At 40.4% G+C, this 17,289-nt stretch overlaps 1 protein-coding gene across 6 annotated transcripts in view; it reads left to right on the forward strand.

Moving 5' to 3' along the window:
* Window positions 1-4,185: 4,185 nt before the first annotated feature.
* The window catches only part of LOC110530463 (dystrobrevin alpha), a 38,507-nt gene continuing 25,403 nt past the window's right edge, over window positions 4,186-17,289 (forward strand). For 3 of the 6 annotated variants that reach the window (XM_090182470.1, XM_090182471.1, XM_090182474.1), the window contains exons 1-9: window positions 4,186-4,540; window positions 9,798-9,865; window positions 10,192-10,272; window positions 12,519-12,732; window positions 14,878-14,963; window positions 15,550-15,704; window positions 15,924-16,029; window positions 16,467-16,633; window positions 16,998-17,122. In XM_090182470.1, the coding sequence (XP_090038596.1) occupies window positions 9,799-9,865; window positions 10,192-10,272; window positions 12,519-12,732; window positions 14,878-14,963; window positions 15,550-15,704; window positions 15,924-16,029; window positions 16,467-16,633; window positions 16,998-17,122 (1,001 nt within the window). In that variant the 5' untranslated portion in view covers window positions 4,186-4,540; window position 9,798. Of the gene's footprint in view, window positions 4,541-6,042; window positions 6,388-9,797; window positions 9,866-10,191; window positions 10,273-12,518; window positions 12,733-14,877; window positions 14,964-15,549; window positions 15,705-15,923; window positions 16,030-16,466; window positions 16,634-16,997; window positions 17,123-17,289 lie in introns of those variants that run through there. The other 3 variants (XM_036986089.2, XM_036986092.2, XM_090182473.1) reach the window with 1 other exon arrangement.

The raw sequence follows: 17,289 nt of genomic DNA on the forward strand, positions 1-17,289 counted from the left end.
TTACAGTCTAACCAGACACCTAAGTATTTGTAGTTGTCCACGTATTTTAAGTCAGAGCCGTCCAGAGTAGTAATGTTGGACAGGCGGGTAGGTACAGGTAGCGATCGGTTGAAGAGCATGCATTTAGTTTTACTTGTATTTAAGAGCAATTGGAGGCCACGGAAGGAGAGTTGTATGGCATTGAAGCTTGCCTGGAGGGTTGTTAACACAGTGTCCAAAGAAGGGCCAGAAGTATACAGAATGGTGTCGTCTGCGTAGAGGTGGATCAGAGACTCACCAGCAGCAAGAGCGACCTCATTGATGTATACAGAGAAGAGAGTCGGTCCAAGAATTGAACCCTGTGGCACCCCCATAGAGACTGCCAGAGGTCCGGACAGCAGACCCTCCGATTTGACACACTGAACTCTATCAGAGAAGTAGTTGGTGAACCAGGCGAGGCAATCATTTGAGAAACCAAGACTGTCGAGTCTGCCGATGAGGATGTGGTGATTGACAGAGTCGAAAGCCTTGGCCAGATCAATGAATACGGTTGCACAGTAATGTTTCTTATCGATGGCGGTTAAGATATAATTTAGGACCTTGAGCGTGGCTGAGGTGCACCCATGACCAGCTCTGAAACCAGATTGCATAGCAGAGAAGGTATGGTGAGATTCGAAATAGTCGGTAATCTGTTTGTTGACTTGGCTTTCGAAGACCTTAGAAAGGCATGGTAGGATAGATATAGGTCTGTAGCAGTTTGGGTCAAGAGTGTCACCCCCTTTGAAGAGGGGGATGACCGCAGCTGCTTTCCAATCTTTGGGAATCTCAGACGACACGAAAGAGAGGTTGAACAGGCTAGTAATAGGGGTGGCAACAATTTTGGCAGATAATTTTAGAAAGAAAGAGTCCAGATTGTCTAGCTATTTAGACAATCTAGTCTATTGTCTAGATTTTGCAGCTCTTTCGGAACATCAGCTGACTGGATTTGGGAGAAGGAGAAATGGGGAAGGTTACTGGCAATCAATGCCATTTCCACTTAAAGCACAATTGAATGCTCTAGAAGTTAAACAAAATAAGGAGCAGACATTATATGCCTACCATTCTTAGATCTGTGAGACAGGTTCTAAGATAGGGCAGGGTCAATAAGACCTTAACTGGATACTGATATGGAAGCATGCAAGACAGGACTATCACAAAATATATAGATTGTATTACAAATATAGTAAAGTACGCCAGTTTACTGGGCAGGCGTAATTTGATGTCACCAAAGGTAATTTACAGTTTTACAAAGGCCTGAAACAAAACACAGCAAATTTTATGTGGAAGCACAGCAAACTGATTTTCAGTGCAACACAGCAAACACAATATTCAACAGGGATTCAATATCAAAGGTCTAACGGACTAAAGTGTTACGTGAATAAAACTGCACGCTCTCTCAATCCCCCCCCCCCCCCGCAAAAAAAAACAGTAAGCTATTAAACACAATACATACCTGCTGCCTCAGCTGTCTCAAGTCCACTCCACTCGACACAGCCACCATTTATTTTTTAGGTTGTTTTTTAACCTTAATTTAAGCAGGGAGTCATGCTGAGACCGCGGTCTCTTTCGCACATGAGCTCTGCATGAACACACCAATAAACAACAATTACACTATACATATCTATAAACACATCAATTACACCCCACTGGCACAGACGTCAATTCAACGTCTATTCCAGTTGGTTCAACGTAATTTCCTTGAAATTACGTGGAAACAACGTTGATTCAACCAGTGTGTGCCCAGTAGGACAAAAGATGAAAAGCAAAACAACCATATGAAACAAACACATTCTTAAGTAAAGTTTCAAGTTGTAATGTCACGTGCACAAGTACAGTGAAATGTCTTTCTTAACCCAACAATGCAGTAATCAATATCAATGTAGTACTAAAAATAACATAAGGCAGAACAAAAACACACACATACAAAGAATTAAGAAGAACACAAGTAAGTAAGCTATATACAGGGTCAGTTCCAATTCCATATTTACAATGTGCAGGGATATTGCAGTAATAGACATCAGGATATATGATAAACAAAGTAGCAGCAGCGTTTATGATTATTGTATGTGAGTGTGTGTGTGTGAGCAAATTAAGTGTGTGTGTGTGTGTGTGTGTGTGTGTGTGTGTGTGTGTGTGTGTGTGTGTGTGTGTGTGTGTGTGTGTGTGTGTGTGTGTGTGTGTGTGTGTGTTGGAGTGTCAGTGTTCATGAGTGTGTAGAGTCCTGTGAGTGTGCATAGAGACTAAAATATAAAATACAAGGGTCAACAATCCCATGTGTAACTCTGTTGTGTGTCGCACTGCTTTGCTTTATCTTGGCCAGGTCGCAGTTGTAAATGAGAACTTGTTCTCAATTGTCCTACCTGGTTAAATAAAGGTGAAATAAATCAAATAAAAAACTCAGTTTGTGTAGCCATTTTGTTAGCTATTTAGCAGTCTTATGGCTTGGGGATAGAAGCTGTTCAGGAGCCTGTTGGTGATTTGATGCACCGGTTGCTGTGCTGAAGCAGAGGCCCTCTGACATCAAAGCAGAGGCCCTCTAACATCTGCCTAAATTGGAAACCTGATCTCAGAGCATTTTGTGTTATTCTGTACGTAAATCTGAGACATTTGGCTAAGTTTAGGAGTTAGGTTAAAGGGTTAGGGTTAGCTAAAAGGTTAAGGTTAGGGTTAGGGGAAGGATTCGCTTAAAGGATTAAGGCTATCTGGATATTTATGCTATCTGGCTATCACTTTTTTTGGTTACTCCCTGATTCCATATGTGTTATTTCATAGTGTTGATGTCTTCACTATTATTCTACAATGTAGAAAATAGTAAAAATAATAAAAATAATAAGTAGGTGTGTCCAAACTTTTGACTGGTACTGTATATATATTTATATATATACTCACTACCGTTCAAAAGTTTGGGGTCTCCTAGAAATGTCCTTGTTTTTGAAAGAAAAGCACATTTGTTGTCCAATAAAATAACATCAAATTGATCAGAAATACAGTGTAGACATCATTAATGTTGTAAATGACTATTGTAGCTGGAAACGGCAGATTTTTTATGGAATATCTACATAGGTGTACAGAGGCCCATTATCAGCAACCATCACTCCTGTGTTCCAATGGCACATTGTGTTAGCTAATCCAAGTTTATCATTTTAAAAGGTTAATTGATCATTAGAAATCCCTTTTGCAATTATGTTAGCACAGCTGAAAACTGTTGTTCTGATTAAAGAAGCAATAAGTGGGAGGCCCCAGTGCACAACTGAACAAGAGGACAAGTACATTAGAGTGTCTAGTTTGAGAAACAGACACCTCACAAGTCCTCAACTGGCAACTTCATTAAACAGTATCCGCAAAACACAAGTCTCAACGTCAACAGTGAAGAGGCGACTCCGGGATGCTGGCCTTCTAGGCAGAGTTCCCCTGTCCAGTGTCTGTGTTATTTTGCCCATCTTAATCTTTTATTTTTATTGGTCAGTCAGAGATATGGATTTTTCTTTGCAACTCTGCCTAGAAGGCCAGCATCCCAGAGTCGCCTCATCCCTGTTGACGTTGAGACTGGTGTTTTGCGGGTGCTATTTAATGAAGCTGCCAGTTGAGAACTGTTTCTCAAACTAGACACTCTAATGTACTTGTCTTCTTGCTCAGTTGTGCACCGGGGCCTCCCACTCCTCTTTCTATTCTGGTTAGAGACAGTTTGCGCTGTTCTGTGAAGGGAGTAGTACACAGCGTTGTTCGAGATCTTCAGTTTCTTGGCAATTTCTCGCATGTAATAGCCTTCATTTCTCAGAACAAGAATAGACTGACTAGGTTCAGAAGAAAGGTCTTTGCTTCTTTAATCAGAACAGCTGTGCTAACATAATTGCAAAAGGGTTTTCAAATGATCAATTAGCCTTTTAAAATTATAAACTTGGATTAGCTAACACAATGTGCCATTGGAACACAAGAGTGATGGTTGCTGATAATGGGCCTCTGTAAGCATGTATATATTCCATAAAAAATCTGCCGTTTCCGGCTACAATAGTCATTTACAACATTAACAATGTCTGTATTTCTGATCAATTTGATGTTATTTTAATGGACAAAAAATGCGCTTCCATTTCAAAAACAAGGACATTTCTGTGTCCCCAAACTTTTGAATAATGATAATAATAAAACAATCTGATGGGGATTGTTTCCAGACACGGCACGTATACTTCCTGTGCATTGTAGTCATGGTGGGTTGAATCATTATGTGTTTATATGTTTCTTTTGTCAACTTCAATATTTGTACACTGGCGCAAGTTAAGAGATTCCGCATTACGTCATCGGCAGAGGCCACATACTCGAAGCAAATGTTGGGTAGTGCTAACGTTACGCGAACATTTCGAATACAGCACCATTGCAAAAAGCGTTAGTAATAACAGGATTAGCAGCGTTCTAGGTGTAATGGTGAATTGGTCTAAATGAATCGTAATCATATATATGGATACGGCTGACACTTCAATTCCTGGAGGTAAACAATGCAGTTTTATGACCATGCCTCGATGTCCTGGTAAGTATAGACAGCACAAATGCACTGCAACATCGGTAGTGAAACGAGAATTATCACTAAGTTACTGTGTAGTGGGAACTAGTGAGATCGAGAAAAAAAATGTATCACGAGGCAAAATGCATGTCAATTAATAGGGTTAAACTATTGACTATTTGGATGTTGTAAAAATGACACCGTTATGTCGCTCATTTGTAGGGATGCTTCTGTCGTTACAGGGATACGGGTTATTTTGCAATCGATGTGCATATAAATCTGTCATCTGCTGCCTGTTGCCTTTCTTCACTCATCATGTGTGTTTGACAAAAACATTGAAATATCTTACTGTTTCTCAATTCTTTCTGAAATACACTAGAGCTGAGCATGATCCATTCTAGATAAAATAATCTAGTCATTGACATGGCCATCATGGCTGGTTGTAAAACTGTAATGGCATCATTAACCAACAGTTTGGTATATAGCTCATACATTTCCTACCCATCCAGTTGTTTCTGTTGCAGAGATTACCTGAAGCAGCTTCACTAATCACCAGTATAAAGTTGCCAGTATCAGTTTTTTTTCCTCCATCAAGGAGTTCACGTTGGAACACAGTGTCAGTTCAGGAACCACACAGTTCTATTCAGGAACAACAACCATAAACACGTCAAGAACACTCGTGAGTTTTTGTCTTGTGGAGCAATGACCCATGGCCTCTTTGCAATGTCTCTGAGTTGTACCAGTTCAGTGCTGTCTGCCCAGGCCAGAGGCCCCACGAGCAGATAACTGACTGGGGCAACTCAGAGACATGCAGTGTCCAGTGTAATAGACTCCCAGACAGACAACATAAGACTGTTTAGACGTCTTATTAACTGACTATATAGGCTGCTATAAATACACCATTTCAATATGTGATGGGCGTTTTTGTTGGTGATTTCTGTACAGTTAACTTCATAACTGAACAAAGTAGACAGCTCTACACCCAGCTCTACACTGTGGTTGGAAATCAGGTGCCAACATCAATTATATTCTAATGATGTAAAAATAACACTGGGCAATCAGTGGATGAAAGTAAATACATGAACAGCTGCAATATGTAGCTTATGACTCAGTCTGCTATGGGCATATGCAGGGCCACAACTCAAGCAACTGCTCGTGTCCCGGAAATACTGTATGACAACCTGATCCAAGTAGTTTAAGAATATACATGAAAAACACCACAGTCTCCTGTGCTTTTCTTTCTTCGCCTGTGGTAAAAATAGAGCCATAATATAAATAAGGGACTTATAAGGGAATGGTTCAGCGGGCCTGGAACTCAGTTAATAACTGGGCAAGAGAGTATATATCCCCTGCAGCAATAAATGTGATCATTTTAATAACGCTGAGAGAAACTGACTTTATAGCCTCAGTTTGATTCTGGCAGAGGTGGAGAGTTACAAGTCATCTGCAATGTTTAGTTTATGGTGTACGATGATTTGCTCGTTTCAGGGCAGTTATTTTCTAATACTGCAAGTGTATTTGACACTGGCACAGAGCAAGAGTAATGCTTGCTGGGCAGGCGCCAAGCGAGAGGTTGGAAGGGACTGCAACTGGAGAGCCAGCAAATCTGTACAAGAATGTGGAGCCTGCTCATTTGAAGTTAAAGATAGAGGCAGCAGCACAAGCTGTGTCCTGACAGTTTCTAATTTCAGATATCTGACTGTAGCTAAGCAAACCACCGTCCAACTGAGGCTGGCTGCTTTTGTTGTCATGCTTGCCTGGTAGAGAGGGATTTATACTCTGTACAGTTGTTAAGAAAGACAAACCTTTGGAGTAGCACACAGACAGACAAGGAGAAGGAGAAGGAAACAGAGGAACATGGTACATTCTGAAGGGTACGTTCAACATTGACAAGTTTGTAATCTCCTGATTTGTGTTGCTTGTAGTTTTCAATCTTCACCAGGGGAATAGTAGTTTGTGTCAATCTTAGCTATTTATTTCACAGTTTAAAAATAGCCTTTGTAAGGTCAAATACTTAGCACAAGAACTTGTCTCTGTTACTTTTGTGATATGAAAAGGGAGTTTGAGTATGTTAACATGTTATTATTAGTTAGTTATGTGTTTCTGTACTACTGTATACGAGACATCTACCGTAGATTGCTCTTGGATGATTCATGAATTATTAACTAAAAAGTGTTTTACATTGTTGTTACTTACTTCAACTAAAACTTTACATTACAGACAGATAGTTTTTGTTTACAGTCATCTTTATGGTATAAATACCGTGTCTAATGATTTCAGTATTTTTTTTAACCAATTTTACCCAGTGTTACCACAGAGGGCGTAACTCTGCAGAAAAGGATCTGTGTGCAGAAAAATTGTTGTCATCTTTGTTTATGTGTACAGTACCTTGAATTAGAATTTGTAATGAAACATTTGGAAGTTCCTGCATAATATTAGCATATTTATCACTTTCAATTATATAAATTCTAAAGTCTTATTTGTTGAAAATTGGCCAGTCTTAGTAGAACGAGTGTAATGAGTCAAAGTTGTTTATCATTTCTGTTCTCATTGTATAATTGACAAGTTCTATCCTAGTTTTATTCTATTTGTAATTACAATGTATTCAAATCCTGATTCAAACATGAATGGTGTCTGTTAGATCTTCAAGAGAAGATGTATGACGAGAGGGTGGTGAAAACCCTTGCTCCACAAACTTGGACCACTCTAAGGGGATACGAAGACATTGCACCCTATTTTTTTTTTAAATGGACAATGGAGTGACAAGATTCTTTCTTACAATCGGCCTCGACCGGGAGGTCCGTGGGGCGACGCACAATTGGCCTAGCGTCGTCCGGGTTAGGGAGGGATTGGTCGGTAGGGATCTCCTTGTCTCATCGCGCACCAGCGTCTCCTGTGGCGGGCCGGGCGCAGTGCGCGCTAGCCAAGGTTGCCAGGTGCACGGTGTAGCCTCCGACACATTGGTGCGGCTGGCTTCCGGGTTGGATGCGCGCTGTGTTAAGAAGCAGTACGGCTGGTTGGGTTGTGTATCAGAGGACGCATGACATTCAGCCTTCGTCTCTCCCGAGCCCGTACGGGAGTTGTAGCAATGAGACAAGATAGTAGCTACTACAACAATTGGATACCACGAAATTGGGGAGAAAAAAGGGGTAAAATTCAAAAAATAAAAATAAAACAAAAAAAGATTATTTGTTACTATGGCAACTTAGCACATGACTATGTGTATTAGACAGCCTTGGACAGTGCAGCGAAGCATGGTGTGAGCGTTCGCTCGCTCTGCCACTCTGCCCCCTGTGAAACACTCTTCCTTGTTTCACTCAAGTTTTTCAATGCCCTGACTTTTGTTTGCATGTGTCCTGAAGGTCAACCGGTAAGAACATATCTGTCATCAGTGTTTCCCCTAGGATTTTAGAGTCCCTCTTGGCTGCACAGACTGGTTTTTGCTGTTTTAAAGCTAATTTCCTGCAATTCTACACATTTTACCATGGGGCAGAGATAATATTTTACAGTTTTAAAGCTAGTTTCCTGTAATTCTACAACAACAAAAAATCATGGTGCTGAGAGAACATGTTCAATTAAAGCTAATTTCCTGCAATTCTACACATTTGGACTTTTGAAGTAACTGTCCAGTGAAAATCTAACTTTTAAAAGTTCATATTCTGTTAACTAATACCCAAATAATATTGTTGACTCAACCTATACTCGCATTTGTGGCCAAAGCATAAATTGGAGACGAACCCCATCTCAAACTTGCATCTTAAACAGACCAAGGCTATAGAATATGATGTCATACTACTGAGAAAGATGAGCTGGCCAATCAGTGGTCTTGGGGAGAATGAGCTGGCCAATCAGTGGTCTACTGTATTAATATTTTTAATCACTGGTATATGCCCACACCATTCTGTTGTTGGGGTACACCTATACCATTCTGTTGTTGGGGTACACCCACACCATTCTGTTGTTGGGGTACACCCATACCATTCTGTTGTTGGGGTACACCCATACCATTCTGTTGTTGGGGTACACCCATACCATTCTTTTGTTGGGGTACACCCATACCATTCTGTTGTTGGGGTACACCCATACCATTCTGTTGTTGGGATACACCCATACCATTCTGTTGTTGGGGTACACCCATACCATTCTGTTGTTTGGGGTACACCCATACCATTCTGTTGTTGGGGTACACCCATACCATTCTGTTGTTGGGGTACACCCATACCATTCTGTTGTTGGGGTACACCCATACCATTCTGTTGTTGGGGTACACCCATACCATTCTGTTGTTGGGGTACACCCATACCATTCTGTTGTTGGGGTACACCCATACCATTCTGTTGTTGGGGTACACCCATACCATTCTGTTGTTGGGGTACACTCACACCATTCCGACATAGAACATCTGCTTTTTAACATACTTAGCTACCAGTTTTTGGAAGGAAAACTATTTCATTCATATTGTAGGTAATTATAGGTCATATTTCATAGGAACCTGGAAACACTGGACAGTTTGGTTAGTTCTCAAATATTACCTTATTTAAAATGCATAGCTCCATTATCTTTTCTACATACTGTACAGTATATTTAGTTTTAGTCATTTAAGTTTACAATGAAAACATTTTACATCGTATTATTTGGAGTGGCTGCCACAATTTAAATAAATATAGAGGAAACACTGGTCATGCATGCCACCATTTATTCAAGTGAAGATGGGCAGTGTGAGGAGGTAAAAAATGCTCAGCATTGATGAAAAAAAATGACCCTAAGTGTCAATAATTTTACAGATGATGTTTAGTGATGGCCTCTTGGAACTACTAATACAGTATCTTGTGCGGATTCAGGCAATGAAGTGAATTTAGAAAATAGTGTGTGGATAGTGACATCAAGTGGATGATGATACAGTATGTAGAGTGTAATGGTGGTGATAGCCAAGGGGATAGTGTTGCGCTTGTTGAATAGTGTGTTTAACTCTGTACTGAGGGCTTGCTAAATGCATCGAGTCAGTAGGACCGTAGGACATACAGTACATGATAGAAGTTACAGCTGAGCAGTAGCACTACTATGTGAATAATACTACAACTACTAACAAGCTGTTGAGTTAGTAGTGTTACATTCATGTATTCAAATGGCAAAATGATTACCTGGGAAGCACTATATTTTGCTGCACACATTCATCCATTACAAAGGTATCACTATTAGAAAGTAAACTGTCATATCCAGTGGTGTAATCCTGCTAAGTCATTACTAATGAATAGTCACTCAGTTTTCCTCTCCTTCTGATCAGAATGATTGAAGATCGTGGGAGGAGTGGCGACATCATGGCGGAGAGACGACAACTGTTCGCAGAGATGCGTAAGTGTCCAGGGCCATCTCTAAAGAGAGACACACATTCCAAGTATTATAACTATAGTATACATAATAATGTTATTAATGACATTTACCAAGTCATTTACTAGGTTACTTCTACAAAATATTAATATAATTAGCATCCAGTATAGGCCTACACAGAAGAACAGCGTTCATTCGGAAAACTAGACACACATCTAGTGTTAATGTCCACATGAATAGCCTATGAGCAACACTTTTCTCCCAAGAGCTCCGCACAGTCTATCCTCAGCAGCATTCCTGTGTTACTGTCTTTCACATTGCCTTTCACAATTAATGTATTTTTCCTACAGGGGCACAAGAGTTGGATTCCATAAGATTGTCCACATATAGAACTGCTTGCAAACTCAGATTCGTTCAGAAGAAATGCAATCGTGAGTATGGTGTGATATCCTGCGTTTGATAGTAATAGTTGTGAGTATGGTGTGATATCCTGTGTTTGATAGTAATAGTCGTGAGTATGGTGTGATATCCTGTGTTTGATAGTAATAGTCGTGAGTATGGTGTGATATCCTGTGTTTGATAGTAATAGTCGTGAGTATGGTGTGATATCCTGTGTTTGATAGTAATAGTCGTGAGTATGGTGTGATATCCTGTGTTTGATAGTAATGGTTGTGAGTATGGTGTGATATCCTGTGTTTGATAGTAATAGTCGTGAGTATGGTGTGATATCCTGTGTTTGATAGTAATAGTCGTGAGAATGGTGTGATATCCTGTGTTTGATAGTAATAGTCGTGAGTATGGTGTGATATCCTGTGTTTGATAGTAATAGTCGTGAGTATGGTGTGATATCCTGTGTTTGATAGTAATAGTCGTGAGTATGGTGTGATATCCTGTGTTTGATAGTAATAGTTGTGAGTATGGTGTGATATCCTGTGTTTGATAGTAATAGTCGTGAGTATGGTGTGATATCCTGTGTTTGATAGTAATAGTCGTGAGTATGGTGTGATATCCTGTGTTTGATAGTAATAGTCGGGAGTATGGTGTGATATCCTGCGTTTCATAGTAATGGTCGTGAGTATGGTGTGATATCCTGCGTTTGATAGTAATAGTTGTGAGTATGGTGTGATATCCTGTGTTTGATAGTAATAGTCGTGAGAATGGTGTGATATCCTGTGTTTGATAGTAATAGTCGTGAGTATGGTGTGATATCCTGTGTTTGATAGTAATAGTCGTGAGTATGGTGTGATATCCTGTGTTTGATAGTAATAGTCGTGAGTATGGTGTGATATCCTGTGTTTGATAGTAATAGTCGTGAGAATGGTGTGATATCCTGCGTTTGATAGTAATAGTTGTGAGTATGGTGTGATATCCTGTGTTTGATAGTAATGGTCGTGAGTATTGTGTGATATCCTGTGTTTGATAGTAATAGTCGTGAGTATGGTGTGATATCCTGTGTTTGATAGTAATAGTCGTGAGTATGGTGTGATATCCTGTGTTTGATAGTAATAGTCGTGAGTATGGTGTGATATCCTGCGTTTGATAGTAATAGTCGTGAGTATGGTGTGATATCCTGTGTTTGATAGTAATAGTCGTGAGTATGGTGTGATATCCTGTATTTGATAGTAATAGTTGTGAGTATGGTGTGATATCCTGTGTTTGATAGTAATAGTCGTGAGTATGGTGTGATATCCTGTGTTTGATAGTAATAGTCGTGAGTATGGTGTGATATCCTGTGTTTGATAGTAATAGTCGTGAGTATGGTGTGATATCCTGTGTTTGATAGTAATAGTCGTGAGTATGGTGTGATATCCTGTGTTTGATAGTAATAGTCGTGAGTATGGTGTGATATCCTCTGTTTGATAGTAATAGTCGTGAGTATGGTGTGATATCCTGTGTTTGATAGTAATAGTCGTGAGTATGGTGTGATATCCTGTGTTTGATAGTATAGTCATGAGTATGGTGTGATATCCTGTGTTTGATAGTAATAGTCGTGAGTATGGTGTGATATCCTGTGTTTGATAGTAATAGTCGTGAGTATGGTGTGATATCCTGTGTTTGATAGTAATAGTCGTGAGAATGGTGTGATATCCTGTGTTTGATAGTAATAGTCGTGAGTATGGTGTGATATCCTGTGTTTGATAGTAATAGTCGTGAGTATGGTGTGATATCCTGTGTTTGAAAGTAATAGTCGTGAGTATGGTGTGATATCCTGTGTTTGATAGTAATATTCGTGAGTATGGTGTGATATCCTGTGTTTGATAGTAATAGTCGTGAGTATGGTGTGATATCCTGCGTTTGATAGTAATAGTTGTGAGTATGGTGTGATATCCTGTGTTTGATAGTAATAGTTGTGAGTATGGTGTGATATCCTGTATTTGATAGTAATAGTCGTGAGTATGGTGTGATATCCTGCGTTTGATAGTAATAGTTGTGAGTATGGTGTGATATCCTGCGTTTGATAGTAATGGTCGTGAGTATGGTGTGATATCCTGTGTTTGATAGTAATAGTCGTGAGTATGGTGTGATATCCTGTGTTTGATAGTACTAGTCGTGAGTATGGTGTGATATCCTGTGTTTGATAGTAATAGTTGTAAAGTTGTCTCTAAAAAATGACTGCTAAAAGAGAACAGTGTACATGCATTTCTATTGGATTCTATTCCATTCTGTTCTTTTACAGTCCATTTGGTGGACATCTGGAACGTGATCGAGGCGTTCAGAGAGAACGGCCTGAACACCATGGACCTCAACACAGAGTTCACTGTGGCTCGCCTGGAAGCAATACTATCGACCATCTTCTACCAGCTCAACAAGCGCATGCCCACCACACACCAGATCAATGTGGAACAGTCCATCAGTCTGCTACTCAACTTTCTCCTGGCTGCCTATGACCCGTGAGTATCCACCATCACCTCATTACTGTGGGACGTTCACTGAGCATGATGACGCGCTGTTTTTTTCTGTGTGTGTGTGTGTGTGTGTGTGTGTGTGTGTGTGTATGTGTGTGTGTGTGTGCGTGCGTGTGTGTGCGTGTGTCATTTAATTGAAGGGAAGTGTTGATAGGTGATAAATCTGTTCACAGTACACAAGGTCTTTCATGGGAGGATGGAAGTCCAGACTGAATGTAGTTATAACGATGCAATGGTCTCACAATGTTCTTGTGCCATTGATTCATCTTTACTTCTGATGAAAGACAAGAGAAAGTAAACAGTAAAAATTACATAGTGAAGATAAATGCAATTGGGCCCTTTTTGCTTGTTTTAAGCGTTATTTTTAATTTATTTAACTAGGCAAGTCAGTTAAGAACAAAGTCTTATTTACAGCCTAGGAACATTGGGCCATTTTTGCTTGTTTTAAGCGTTATTTTTAATTTATTTAACTAGGCAAGTCAGTTAAGAACAAAGTCTTATTTACAGCCTTGGTCAGGGGCAGAATGACAGATTTTTACCTTGTCAGCTCAGGGATTTGATGTAGCAACCTTTCGGTTACCGGCCCAACACTTTAACCACTAGGCTACCGTTCCAGGCAGGTTGCACAGGTATAAGAGCAACTTAAAGGGATACTAAGGATTTTGGCAATGAAGTCCTTTATTTACTTCCCCAGAGTCAGATGAACTCATGGATACCATTTTTAGGTTTCTGAATCCAGTATGAAGGAAGTTAAACATAGTTTTGTGAACAAATGCTAACTACGGTTAGTGCAATGACTGGAATTCTATGGTATTTACTAGCATGCTAGCAGTTACCATAGATATCCAGTCATTTCTCTAATGCTACACTACATGACCAAAAGTTTGTGGACACCAGCTCGTCGAATATCTCATTCCAAAATTATGGGAATTAATATGGAGTTGGTCCCACCGTTGCTGCTATAACAGCCTCCACTCTTCTGGGAAGGCTTTCCACTAGATGTTGGAACATTGCTGTAGAGACTTGCTTCCATTTAGCCACAAGAGCATTAGTGAGGTCAGGCACTGATGTTGGGTGATTAGGCCTGGCTCGCAATCGGCATTCCAATTCATCCCAAAGGTATTCGATGGGGTTGAGTTCAGGGCTCTGTGCAGGCCAGTCAAGTTCTTCCACACCGATCTCGACAAACCATTTCTGTATGGACCTCGCTTTGTGCACGGGGGCATTGTCATGCTGAAACAGGAAAGGGCCTTTCCCAAACTGTTGCCACAAAGTTGGAAGCACAGAATCATCTAGAATATCATTTTATGCTGTAGCGTTAAGATTTCCCTTCACTGGAACTAAGGGGCCTAGCCCAAACCATGAAAAACATCCCCAGGTCATTATTCCTCCTCCCACCAAATGTTACAGTTGGCACTATGCATTGGGGCAGGTAGCGTTCTCCTGGCTTCTGCCTAACCCAGATTTGTCATCGGACTGTCAGATTGTGAAGCGTAATTCATCACTTCATAGAGCGCGTTTCCACTGCTCCAGAGTCCAATGGCGGCGAACTTTACACCACTCCAGCCCTTCACTTGGCATTGCGCATGGTGATCTTAGGCTTGTGTGGGGTGCTCTGCCATGGAAACCCATTTCATGAAGCTCTCGACGAACAGTTCTTGTGCTGATGTTGCTTCCAGAGGAAGTTTGGAACCGAGGACAGACGATTTTTAAATAAAATGTTTTTAAAAAATCCTAATACTGTGCCAAGTTGAAAGTCACTGCGCTCTTCAGTATGTTTGTCTATAGATATTGCATGGCTGTGTGCTCAATTTTATACACCTGTCAGCAACAGGTGTGGCTGATATAGCTGAATCCACTAAATTGAAGGGTTGTCCATGTACTTTTGTATATATATTGTAGTTAGCAGTTATGCTTACGCTAGTTAGCAGTTATGCTAACGCTAGTTAGCAACTTCCTCCAAACTGCACGCAGGGACATAAAAATGGTATTGACGAGTTCATCTGACTCTGGAGTATCCTTTTAATGTTAAAGTGTTTAAATCATTGCAAGTATTATTCTTAAACTGTATATTCTTGACCTGTTCAAATTATACAAGTACACAAATACTAAACACATTTCCTCTTTTAGGGAAGGCCTCGGAAAAATGTCTGTCTTTGTTGTGAAGATGGCCCTAGCAACCATCTGCGGAGGAAAGATTTTGGATAAATTAAGATGTAAGCTCACCCGTTCATCTTTGTTAAGAATAATACATTAGAGAGAGAATTAACTATTTGCAGAGAATGAATTGTCAATGTTAGCTTTTTTGTTAACTTATTAATAGTTATCCTGAGCAATTTAAAATGTGTTTAGTCAGTGAAGTCTCTCTATTGAGGAATTTAGTAATACAACAACATTTGGTTCCAGTGGGTTTTTCCCTTGAAGTCTGTATGCGTGCACTATTGTTCCTAGATGAAAAAGAGAACAGTGGCCCTTAACTCTCCACGGCTGGGAGAAGTCATTATTTATAATCTGAAGGATAGGGTTTATTACATAATCCACCAAATCTAGTGCATCAGACAGCCGCAGCAACTCATGGGGAAAGTAAATGGAAGGTTAGGGTATTTTAGCTTATGTTTTGTGGTAATTACTATGTATTGCTACACAGCTTTAATTTGTTTTTGTTCTTTGTAAATGCAATACACAGCATGATTGCACTGTCTAATGCTGCAATTAGCTAACAATGGTGACAGCTGACAATTAATTTGATAAATTATTTATATATATTTTGCAGTAATGCCTCCCCTCCCATTTTCTTCACAGATATTTTTTCACAGATATCAGACCCTGGTGGCATAATGGTGTACTCCCAATTCGACCAGTTTCTGAGGGAGGTTCTCAAATTGCCAATGACTGTTTTTGAGGGGCCTTCCTTTGGCTATACTGAGCAAGCCACAAGAACCTGCTTTGCACAGCAGGTAAGAGTCCCCATCTACACTGAAAATTAACATACATTTTCAAGTAAATCAATAAATGAATGAATGAATAACACACTATAGGTATAGAGACTGGATGGATGTTGTAATTGTGTATAAAACATCCTTAATAAAACTACATTTTCTTTGTAGTACTAGCTACCCCATATGCATAACCTGTATGTGATGTGTAACTCTGTCCTCTCTACTGCATGTCGACAGAAAAAGGTCTCCCTCAACACATTCCTGGACACGATGATGTCAGATCCTCCTCCTCAGTGTCTGGTGTGGTTACCACTCATGCATCGCTTGGCTAATGTGGAGAATGGTGAGCCATCACCGCCACCACGGCATATTTAACACGTTCCTGGGTAGCACTGGGTATGAATTTTGTCTCACACCATCACATTGAGTCACCACATAGTAGACACACTTGCGCAAACACACACACACATACACACCCTTCCACCATCACATCACCCTGCCCAATCCCTCGTGATTGACAAGGTACAAAATGAGTCATTAGTCTCACACACACACTGATGTTCACAGAACACACTCCTTTATTTGAAGAACGCTGTCTGAGAAACCTGCAAAACATCCCAGTGCTGTTGTCTTATATAAAGATATCAGTTGCAAACCAATTTGTGTTTGTATTAACAACGTTTGGGGTGTGTGTGTATATGTACGCCCGTGTGTGTATGTGGACTTGAATGCACATGTTGGTGTGTGTGCCCCCCCACCTTGCCCCCTCCGCCCCTGCAGTGTTTCACCCGGTCGAGTGCTCCTACTGCCACAGTGAGAGTATAATGGGCTTCCGCTACCGCTGCCAACAATGTCATAATTACCAGCTCTGTCAGGACTGCTTCTGGAGGGGGCATGCCAGTGGTTCCCATAGCAACCAGCACCAAATGAAGGAGTACACGTCATGGGTAAGGGGGGTGACGGGGTGGGGAGAGGAGGGGGACGCCAGCCAGCGATTTCTGCTCAGCTTCACCCAACACATTACAGTGCTATAGGGATGGATGATGAAAGTGTGATTTGATTCCCTCACCTGTGGCAAGGAATATTACATGCAGTGTATTTCCCTTGATCTCTGATGTTCTACATGTGGCCAGATACATTTAAATGATATGGATAGGCAGTGGAGAAATGCATTTTATATATGGATTGTACTGTATGTGCTGTGACATTTTGGTCAGTGGCATCTAATCCTATATGCTATTTTGAAAGTAATTACTCTGTTTTAAGTACCTCTTCTTGCCCTCTGAAATCATATGTTTGTGTTTCTCCCAGAAATCGCCTGCTAAGAAGTTATCTAATGCTCTCAGCAAATCACTGAGCTGTGCATCTAGCAGAGAACCTTTACACCCCATGTTTCCTGACATGCCAGAAAAACCTCTGAACCTAGCCCACATTGTGTAAGTATGGAGCTATTCTATTCATACAGTATCACTTGTATTCAAGACCACAGTCATCCTATTAAATTCCTGTCAATTTCAGATCCATCCCATAATCCCATACTACAGCCCTGTATCCCCAAAGTAATAACCACAATTGGTAAAAACAGATGTTTCATCTTTGCTCC

The sequence above is a fragment of the Oncorhynchus mykiss genome, chromosome 8 (genome assembly GCF_057628025.1).
Source record: "Oncorhynchus mykiss isolate SJ-2025 chromosome 8, ASM5762802v1, whole genome shotgun sequence".
NCBI lineage: Eukaryota > Metazoa > Chordata > Actinopteri > Salmoniformes > Salmonidae > Oncorhynchus > Oncorhynchus mykiss.